This window comes from Neolamprologus multifasciatus, chromosome 22, assembly GCF_963576455.1.
Source record: "Neolamprologus multifasciatus chromosome 22, fNeoMul1.2, whole genome shotgun sequence".
In the NCBI taxonomy this organism is placed as follows: Eukaryota; Metazoa; Chordata; class Actinopteri; order Cichliformes; family Cichlidae; genus Neolamprologus; species Neolamprologus multifasciatus.
The window spans coordinates 34,803,697-34,813,857 of record NC_140459.1 but is presented as its reverse complement, the minus strand read 5'-3'; the positions used below and the strand labels follow the sequence as shown (position 1 = coordinate 34,813,857).

The 10,161-nt window shown below is 43.3% G+C and overlaps 1 protein-coding gene across 1 annotated transcript; it reads left to right on the top strand.

Moving 5' to 3' along the window:
• The first annotated feature begins 129 nt into the window (after positions 1-129).
• Positions 130-2,760, top strand: rpl15 (ribosomal protein L15). The gene is made up of 4 exons (XM_085149728.1): positions 130-258; positions 970-1,151; positions 1,249-1,385; positions 2,400-2,760. The coding sequence occupies exons 2-4, from the start codon at positions 980-982 to the stop codon at positions 2,703-2,705; spliced, it is 615 nt and encodes a 204-aa protein (XP_085005854.1). The 5' UTR covers positions 130-258; positions 970-979; the 3' UTR covers positions 2,706-2,760.
• Positions 2,761-10,161: the final 7,401 nt, after the last annotated feature.

The following is a 10,161-nucleotide window of genomic DNA, read 5'->3' as shown; positions in this document are numbered from 1 at the left end:
AAACTATGGCTCCGAATTTGTCTTTATGTCTACAAATATTTTTGCTTCATATTTGTAGGAATGAAATCACTCGAAACTGGACAATGAGCGCGTGTTTGACTCTGAAAATTACCACATAAGTGACAAGCGCGAAAAGTCGAAGAGAAAAGAAGACCACATTTCCCAGCAGCACTGCGAAAAGCGGAAGTACGCCACTGCCGTTTTCCTTAAGGCATGCTGGGTACTTGCCCTCTCTCTTTCCGGCTAGTACGCCATCATGTAAGCGAGTTTTTCTGTGCTTGTGACCAAATAGTAATCCGTTAAAATCATCACGTATATCCGTTCATCGTTATCTGTGACTCGGGCTGTAGCTTCGTGCTTTGTTATCAATCTGTCCTCTGTGACTATTTCGTGGAAAAAGGTTAAAGGCTTTGATTAGGATCCTGTGCTTTAGTGGCGATCAGATGCTCTATCTGCTAGCCAGGGACCGCTAACGTGTCGTTTCCACTGTGTGATATTTATGTAAATGTAGAGTTCTAGCGTTTGGATCACTGGTCCACGTACGCGGGCATTTCTGTGTAGTTATTTCTGTGGGTATTTATGCGACAAAGAGCCGGCAAACTGCGCTGTGCTGCTGCCGGCTATGCTAGCCTTGTATACAGTTTATGCTAAGCGTGGAGTGGCTACATCTGCTGTGTCGCTATTTCATTCATGTGTCTGAAGCATGGACGTGTTTGCGCAGCCTTCATATTCTGAAGGTCGTGTCCAGCCATGTGCTGTTTGAAATGTCCATGAATCTCTATTTTAACTGTGCCGGACTAATCTTGTAACCTGCAACAGTTCAGTGATTTAAAGACTTGTTAGACGTACCTGTTGGGCTCTTCAGTGTTGCTCTGCTGAACTGTTTGTTGCACTGTGAAGGGAGATGGCGCCTAACGAGCTTTTAATGAACAAGCTGACAAAAATGACCAAAGTTTCTTATTTTCTCAGATAAGTCAACATGGGGGCATATAAGTATATGCAGGAGCTGTGGCGTAAGAAGCAGTCCGACGTGATGCGCTTCTTGCTCCGCGTCCGCTGCTGGCAGTACCGTCAGCTGTCCAACCTCCACCGTGCTCCCAGACCCACCAGGCCAGACAAGGCTCGCAGGCTGGGCTACAAGGCCAAGCAAGGTGAGTGCCGTGCCTGTGGTTGTGCGCCTCCACGTCTGTCACCTGTCATCATCTGGACCCGTTCGAGTAATTGCATATTTTTGTTCGATCGAAACAGGCTACGTGATCTACCGTGTTCGTGTGCGCCGTGGAGGTCGTAAACGCCCCGTGCCCAAAGGTGCTACCTATGGCAAACCAGTGCATCATGGTGTCAACCAAATCAAGTTCGCCCGCAGCCTGCAGTCCATCGCTGAGGTACGTTCATACCTGCTGATCCTGAAGCTACAGCAAGCGTCAGATCAGTACTGAATGTGACGTTGAGCATCATGAAGCCTGTTACCCATTTTATTACATTAATGTGAATATCGTGTTAGTAACATGAAAGGACGCCTTACTTTACTGCCCACAGTAGCTTCGTCTGATGCTGGATCAACAATGTTAAAGGTCTGGTTGTTTTCATCAGTGGTCGTGTCTTGTGTTGAAACCTACAGAATGATGTGATCTGTGAAATGAAAAAGGTTTGGCTTCCTGTTTGTTTGCTATAAAATATTCTTGGCCAATATACTGAACCCCTCAGCAGTCCTGTATAAATGTGGCGTGCAATGATAGACGCTGCATTACTTTAGTATGTGCTCTCTGTCTTGATGTAAAACACAAAATTGTCCGCTTACAGATTGGACAGGTTCCCTGCAGAGAGTGTTGAGGGAACACTAACTGCACTGGTCCTCTTCATGCAGCTGGTGGGATGAGTGGGCACAGTGGAGTTGACTTGACAAACATGGGCTTATCCACAATCTTTAATCACCATTTAAAAAACGTGCATCTGTTTTTGGGAGAAGCAAGAATACTGCACGCTCTCTCAGCTTTCATAACGTTATCACGTTTCTCTGTGATGCTGCAGCTAGCTCTCTGACTGAATGAAACTAACATCACAGGATGTTGGCGTGGAGTTTTCTGAAGGGGAAACATCCAGTGAACGTGTCTGGATGTGAAATGGGAAGTTGCAGTGGTTGGAAGTTATTTTTCCCAAATGAAACTTTGGCGTTGGTGAGGTTTGAGGAATTCTCAGTGGTGAAGGCTGCTTGCTTTTGTTTTCCTGACGTGAGCACACAAAGGTTAGCGCTGTGGCGAGTGGCTCGGGCAGGTCTGACGTTGTCTGTGGGTTTTGAATATTGGATTTAAAGCTTGTTGCCAACAGGAGCTAGCAGATATTGACTGCTTTAGATTGTGATTACCCTGCTAAGACTAATCGTGACTTTTATTTTGTAGGAGCGTGCTGGCCGTCACTGCGGTGCCCTGCGAGTGCTCAACTCCTACTGGGTGGGCGAGGACTCCACCTACAAGTTTTTCGAGGTGATCCTGGTCGATACCTTCCACAAGGCCATCAGACGCAACCCAGACACCCAGTGGCTCACGAGAGCGGTGCACAAGCACAGAGAGATGCGTGGCCTGACATCGGCGGGTAAGAAGAGCCGCGGCCTGGGTAAGGGCCACAAGTTCCACCTGACCATTGGAGGCTCCCGCCACGCAGCCTGGAAGAGGCGCAACACCCTGCAGCTGCACCGCTACCGTTAGAGCGTGCCAGGCGTGCCTGTACATTTACAAAAATAAACAGCTCTTTTTATGGGGGTGATCTGTGTCGTCTGTTTCATTGTGCTCGTTACTGATGCTCTATCAGAGGGTTATCACAAGTCCTCATGCCACACCTGTGCAGGTGAAGACATTCACACTTTACTGGATTAGGAACACGGTTAGTTTAAAATAACTGGGAGTTTTCTGTACCTGTGGCATCATTCAGATGAGCTGCAGCTCAACGTCTTTGAAAATGTAAGTTAAAAACTAAAGAGATTGAAGATTTTTAAAATTATAATCATTTGCAATTAGCGAAGATGTGATTAGTCTCAAACCATCCCACGAAACATTCAGCAAATCTGTTGCTTCAGTTTCTCATATGTGAGAGTGGTACCTGGCACAGCATCCAGCCATGCTTTGCTCCATAGAACAGCAGATTTTGAAATATGATGGATGCTTAAATCAGCGTCTTCCCCCATATTGATTTCATATGCTCCATATTTCCCCACCCGAGGTTCATTAAGTTCTGCAGCAGGTGTATTGTCACATTACCTGGGGTTGAAGACGTTGGGTCAGTTTTGCTCATGTTGAATAAAATACAATAAATAAAAAGTATGTTTACATTAACCAGTATCAAGGATCAGATGTTAGAATAACAGTGATGCTAACAGAACAGGCCTCAGTGAGAGCCTGCACAGTCTGACTGTGGTGCAGAAAGGGTGACAGTGACACTGGATGAAATAAATAAATGGTGACTGATCCAAACAGAGTTTTAAGAAGTAAAAGTCTTCCTGTGTATGTGACGGGATTCATGCTCGTGAAAATGTGCTGAGGACAAATTTACGTCCGTTCACAGTTCCAGCAGGGACACTAGAAGAACTGAAGTCCAACCTGTGAATTCATTCTGTGCTTTTCATCTGCTCGTTCGTGCCGTGGTAGACGGCTGGTTCAGAACGATTTGGATTCCCACCGTACTTCCTCCGGATGCCCGGCTGCTCTCCTGTTGGGTGACCATCATCAACAGAACACGGGAAGAGGTGCAGCTTTAGGCTGAGCATAAGAACATCAGCACCAGCTCAGTTAGTTTAAGTGGTTTGATTAAAGTCTAAATTGTGAACCAGTGCCACAGGACTCGACCTGCAGGGTTAGCAGGGAACACACCTGGATGATCAGCTCTGAGCTCTGTACACCTGCTGGGTAAGAGCCACAGGATTTGTTTAATCCAGGGTGGGGAACTCGAGGTGTCCCGCAGGTTTAGATCTCGCCCTGGGGGATGAGTTCATTACCAGACCTCTGGCAAACTTCAGGACATGTTGAGGAGGTCATCAGCCGTTTAAATCAGCTGACACGTCTAAAACCTGCAGGACCCCAGCCCTCGAGGCCAGGGGTTGGACACCCCTCGATTAATCAGAGCCAAAACTGAGTGAATGTAAAACTGTCTATTTATATGAAACTATGATAAAAACTGACACTGATGCTCAAAGTTGGTCAAAGAAAAAAAGAAATATATATAGAAACAGGAAGCAAATGATTATTTGTTGCAGTTTTCAAACAGGTTGAATATATTTTAAGTCATTCTGTGCTCAAACATCCTGACTCTGAGGTTTGATTGATTGATCATGGAACGACCCAACAGGAAAGGAAGTTCGGTTTTCCTTACGAAGCTTGTGGTTGATCCAGAGCGCTGCAGGTAGAGTCTGACGGGGACTAGCAAACAGAGACCACAGTCCTCCCATGTGGACGTCACTGGTTCCCCGTTAAATCCAGAATCAGATTTAAGATCTTTAACGAGAGCTCGACTCATGTAAAGACTTCACAGTGTTGTGCTTCTGGAGCACTTTGCTGTCAGACTGCAGGCCGACCTGTGGGTGCTGGAGTTTGGACCCCTCACCATCAGTGTTGGGCAAGTAATTAGTTACTAATCACTGATTACATCTCCAAAAAGTAATCCTGTTACATTGCTGATTACTTATTTTCAAAAGTAATTAGTTACTTAGTTACTTAGTTGAATAAGTAACAAAGCAGCAGTGTTCCCTTTCAGCCGTGTTCGACTGTTTCTGCATAATCCATCATATGAAACTGAATCTTTTTTAAACTTGTTTTATTATTTTCATCTTTTTAACTTTATGCATCAACAAATATTAAATTATCTGCAACACTGGAAGAAATGTGTTGAACATGGAAACCTGTTGTCTGCATGTCCCAGCAGATCAATCATGTTTCGTGTTGACACTCTTTCAAATAGATGCGAGTAAAACACAGCAGAAAATCAATAGAATCAAAGACTCAACAGCTCTGATCTACTGATCTACTACTCAAATCTACTGTCACCTGTTTATCAGGAGTGGGGCGGGTGGAGGTTTGCCCACAGCGGTCATGTCAGTGGGGGGGTCCGGGGGTTTCTCTGTTGCCTTGGCGGCGTGCTCGCTCAGATTTGAAGTTTGATTTTTTCGCTGCAGAAAGAAGTTTTGTTCCCACAGAGTGAACAGCAGACGCTGATGTTTGTCGCTTTTTACAGAGTCAAACTCACAGTAATCTGATTACTTCCACACTTTAAACACTGCACGGTCATACTCTCTCCATCACTCCATCCTCGTCTGTTGCTGCCACGGACGTCACAGCGTGCTTACAGGAATGTAACTGTAATGTAACTACTTTTTCTGCAATAGTAATCCCTTACATTACAGTTACTTGAAAAAAGTATTCAGATTGTGCTGCTGCGTATCTCACCACACGTCTTATATATGCAGCAGCACTAACCAACCGTTCTCCCACCTCTACTTCCACGCAACAAATCCCAGCTGCTTTTAATGGCGTCCTACAGTCCCAGCAGCTGTGCAGGGAGTCACACCTGATATCAGTCACATGTTTACATTTGTTAAAAACACTAAGGTCCTCCCTCAGGATACATTCTGCTTTGGAAATATAATATATAGCATGTGATGATATATGATGTATGAAATGCACAAGAGGAGGGAATTCTGCAAGAGCTCGAGGCCAAATCCTAAATGTCATCTAAGAAGTTAAAAGCTCGGTCCTGCTCCGTTTACTGATTCAGTCTGACACGCAAGAGAGCTTTTCAGGAGTTTAAGATAGATGTTACCTGTAACTGGGCCAGTGTTTGTATTAAACGTATCGGTCATTTAAGAAAAAAATCCTTAATAAATTATCTCATTCATGCAAATACCAGAAAAATAAAAATTAAAGTTTCATTTGTGCCATCAGGAGTGGACTGATACATAACTAATACACAGCTTACTACGATCTGTGTGCAGCCATAAACATAAAAGCAAAGGTCCTGGATGAAAATGTATCCAGGTCAAACAAGATAGCTACAGTATAGATAAGATAAGGATTCCTTTATTGTTGCTGTACTCGGGCCTTGTACAGTGGAACTGGATTTCAGCAGACCAGCATACATAAATTCATTCATTCCACAGATTAAAATAGTGAATATAAAAGTATAAATACACATAAAATGCAATTCAGCAAAACCCAAAAAACGATATTGTGCTACAGCAGTAAGCAGCAGCCGTCATGTCTCCGTGTGCTGCTCCTAAAAACAAACTAGAGGAAAGACTCCATCTGTTGGTGAAAAGGTGAAATTAGTTTATGATTAAAAAATGATTAGACACAACAATGCCTCTAATATATGTATATATAAGGATAGATATGGATATATTTACTGGTTACTGTAAATGACCACAGGTAGGAAACTTGTGAAAATACAGTTAAACGTCCACAATTTACAGCAGGTAAAATATTGAACATGTCACCAATGTTCTAATGTGTTTCTGAAGGTGTGTTTGTGTTTGCTCGTGTGGTCTGACGTGCATATTGAGTGACATCCCATCCTTCATCCCTGAGGGTTAATGCGACGTCCACCCACCCTTTGCGAGGTTTAGGAGGAGGCCTGGCTCACAGCCTCTGCTCTAATTATTCCCAATGGTGTTCTCTTAGGTTGATGTCAGGACTCCACTTCTCCCACACCAAAGTCATTGACCCACAGTGCTTTGTGCACTGGTGTAGTCATTGAACAGGAAGGAGCCATCCCCAAACCGTTCCCTCAAAGCTGGGAGCGTTAAATTGTCCAAAATGTCTCTGTATACTGAAACATTAACAGTGCCTTTCACTGGAACTAAGGGACCGACCCGTCTCCTGAAAAACAACCTCACATCAAACACGTCAAATTTGGCAAACAAAACACTGGATTCTCTTGGTGAAAGAAAGATGATGAATCTAGTTTAAACTTTGAGAACTGATGTAAAAACCAGATAGAAACCAATTAACTATGTAACAATTCATGTGAGTCAAGAAGACATCTCTAATAGGCAACGCAAGTTTATTTATATTTAACAGCAAGGAGATTCAAAGAGCTTTACAGAGACATTAAAAACAGAAACAAATAAAAAGCAGGATTTAAAATGAAAAAAAGGGTAAGTTTTAAAATGTAAGCTTAAAAGTAAAACAGTGTGGATTTGGTGCTTTATTCAAATGCAGCTGAGAACAGGTGAGTCTTCAACCTGGATTTAAATAAACTGAGTGTTTCAGCTGATCTGAGGCTTTCTGGGAGTTTGTTCCAGATATAAGGAGCATAAAAGCTGAATGCGGCTTCTCCGTGTCTGGTTCTGACTCTGGGAACTGATAAAAGACCGGATCCAGATGACCTGAGGGATCTGGAAGGTTCATACTGGGTCAGGAGGTCACTGATGTATTTTGGTCCTAAACCATTCAGAGCTTCATAGACCAGCATCAGAACTTTAAAGTCTATCCTCTGACGGACAGGCAGCCAGTGTAAAGACCTCAGAGCTGGACTGATGTGGTCCACTTTTTGGTCTTAGTGAGGACTCGAGCAGCAGAGTTCTGAATGAGCTGTAGTTGTCTGACTGATTTTTTAGGTAGACCTGTAAAGATGCTGTTACAGTAATCAAGCCTACTAAAGATGAATGCATGGACTAGTTTTTCCAGGTCCTGTTGAGACATCAGATCTTTTATCCTTGAAATATTCTTGAGGTGATAGTAAGCTGATTTTGTTATTGTCTTAATGTGTTTTCTAAGTTTAGGTCTGCATCCATCACTACACCCACATTTCTCTCCTGGTTTGTGGTTTTTAGGTGTATAGACTGAAGTTCTCTGGTGACCTGTAATCGTTTTTCTTTGGCGCCAAAGACTATTACCTCAGTTTGTTTTTGTTTAGCTGGAGAAAATTGTGGCACAACCAGTCATTAATGTCCTCAATGCATTTACCAAGAGCCTGTACAGGGCCTCTGTCTCCTGGTGACATTGTGATATATATTTGTGTGTCATCTGCATAGCTGTGATAGTTTATTTTGTTGTTCTTTATAATCTGTGCCAGTGGGAGCATGTAAATGTTAAACAGAAGAGGTCCCAAGATGGAGCCTTGGGGAACTCCACATGTGATACTTGTCTGCTCAGATGTGAAGTTACCTGTTGATACAAAGTATTTCCTGTTTTCTATGTTTTAAACCAGTTTAGTACAGTTCCTGAAAGACCTGCCCAGTTCTCCAGTCGTTTGAGTAATATGTTGTGGTCGACTGTATCAAATGCTGCACTGATATCCAGTAAAACTAAGACTGACATTTTTCCACTGTCTGTGTTCAGACATATGTCATTGAACACTTTGGTCAGAGCAGTTTCAGTGCTGTGGTTCTGTCTGAAACCTGACTGGAAGCCATCACATTAATTGAGCGGTCATCCTGTTCCCGGTCTCCTGCTAGCGCTATCATGCAGGACCCTCGCTTGAATCAAAGCGAGTAGCCAGAACAAATATGGACGTTCTGTGCTACCGCTGACATCGTTGGACCATAACCTGATCCTCTGAGACTTTCCATGGTCAACTGGTGAAAAAGGCTAATGACGTAAATACGAGGCCACTTCGTCCCCATTAAAGTCCTGGTATGCTGACTACGTGAACAAACCTTCTAGGTCATGATGACAACACCTTAGCTAAAACATTGTTTTCCTGACCTACATAGTGAAAGGGTCACCTGAGAACAGCCGTCAGCTCTCACGTTACTGCCTCTCTATTGGCTGCTCGTAAACTAGTCTGCATAGTAGTGCTAACCCCTGACCCGTCCTGCAAGGCAAAGCAAATCAAACAAACAACCACAAAAGAAAGAAAGAAATTAGAGAATGAGATGGTGCAGTGTGTGTTTGTGTGTGTGTGTTTGTGTGTGTGGGGGGGTGTGTGTTTGTGTGGGGGTAGTCAAGTCCATCCTGATATTTGGAAATGGAGCATTTCCATGTCATGCTAGCTTAAAACGATGCAGTGTGTGTATTTGCAGAGCTGTTGCACGGTAAACAAAAGCTCCACCCAGGCCGTATTTACTTTTAATACTTTTATTATATTTTGAACATTCGCTGTTCGTTGTTGTTTTCATGTCCTGTAAGGACTTTGCACTGCACTGAAAATAATACATTTTGGAAGTCAGATGTAAAAGTGAGATCAAACGTGACATGAGTCCCCATATACAGGTATCATTAACATTACTGATATAAACAACAGCAGTTTTAAAGGTGACAGTTTGACCTGTGGGCCCACAGTAGTGGTCAGATCGTTCCTTTATGCTGATATGCTGTCAACACAAACAATGGCAGGAAGAAGCAGAGCTTTACATGGCATGATTATTATCACTTCAACCTTCAGAAGACTTTGAAGTACAGGTCAAAGGTCAAATGTGACATGATACTTTAAATGTGCCTTCATAATTGTTATTATTAAGATGGATGATTCCACTCTGCACTCGTGCTTCAAGGCTTTGTGAACTGTGGTGTTCACAGGCGAACAGAAGGACAAACGTGCACACAAGTAAGATCAAACCCCCCCACTCTCTTTGGTGGGGGCAATACTATTCCCCAAAGTTTGAGTCTGTTCATCTGGATGTTTTCAGTGGGAGAAACGTTTCGTCATGAGATGAAGGAACTGACCTCTCAGCCCATTGTTCCTTCAGTGGTTTCAGTCATTGTGCAAATGTCCTGTTTAAAGGTTGGAAACCTGCAGCTGAGACTGAAGACGTCACCTGATGATGAAACGTTTCTCCCACTGAAAACGTCCAGATGAACAGAATCAACGTTTGGAGATTTACTTAAATAGATTTCTGAGCATCGAGACATAAACATATTCTTCTTATAGTTATTATCTGTCATTGTTTTAGTTTTTGACTAAATCTAGTGTGAATTTACTTTCATCCTTGTTCCCCTTACCGAATTTCCCAGAGGAACCCACCCGAGGGATTAATAAAGTTCTATCTTATCTTATTTCCCAAGACGTCCCCACAGTGGGTGGATCTATTAGATTTGGTATAAGTTTTACACAGGATGCTCTTCCTTATGCAGTGCTTGTATTTATGTGGGGGTGAGACTGGGCTGACCTTAGCTTGTGACGCTCTGAGGCGAGGTCTTTCATGTGTACACCGTGCAGCCAAAACCTAAAACATCA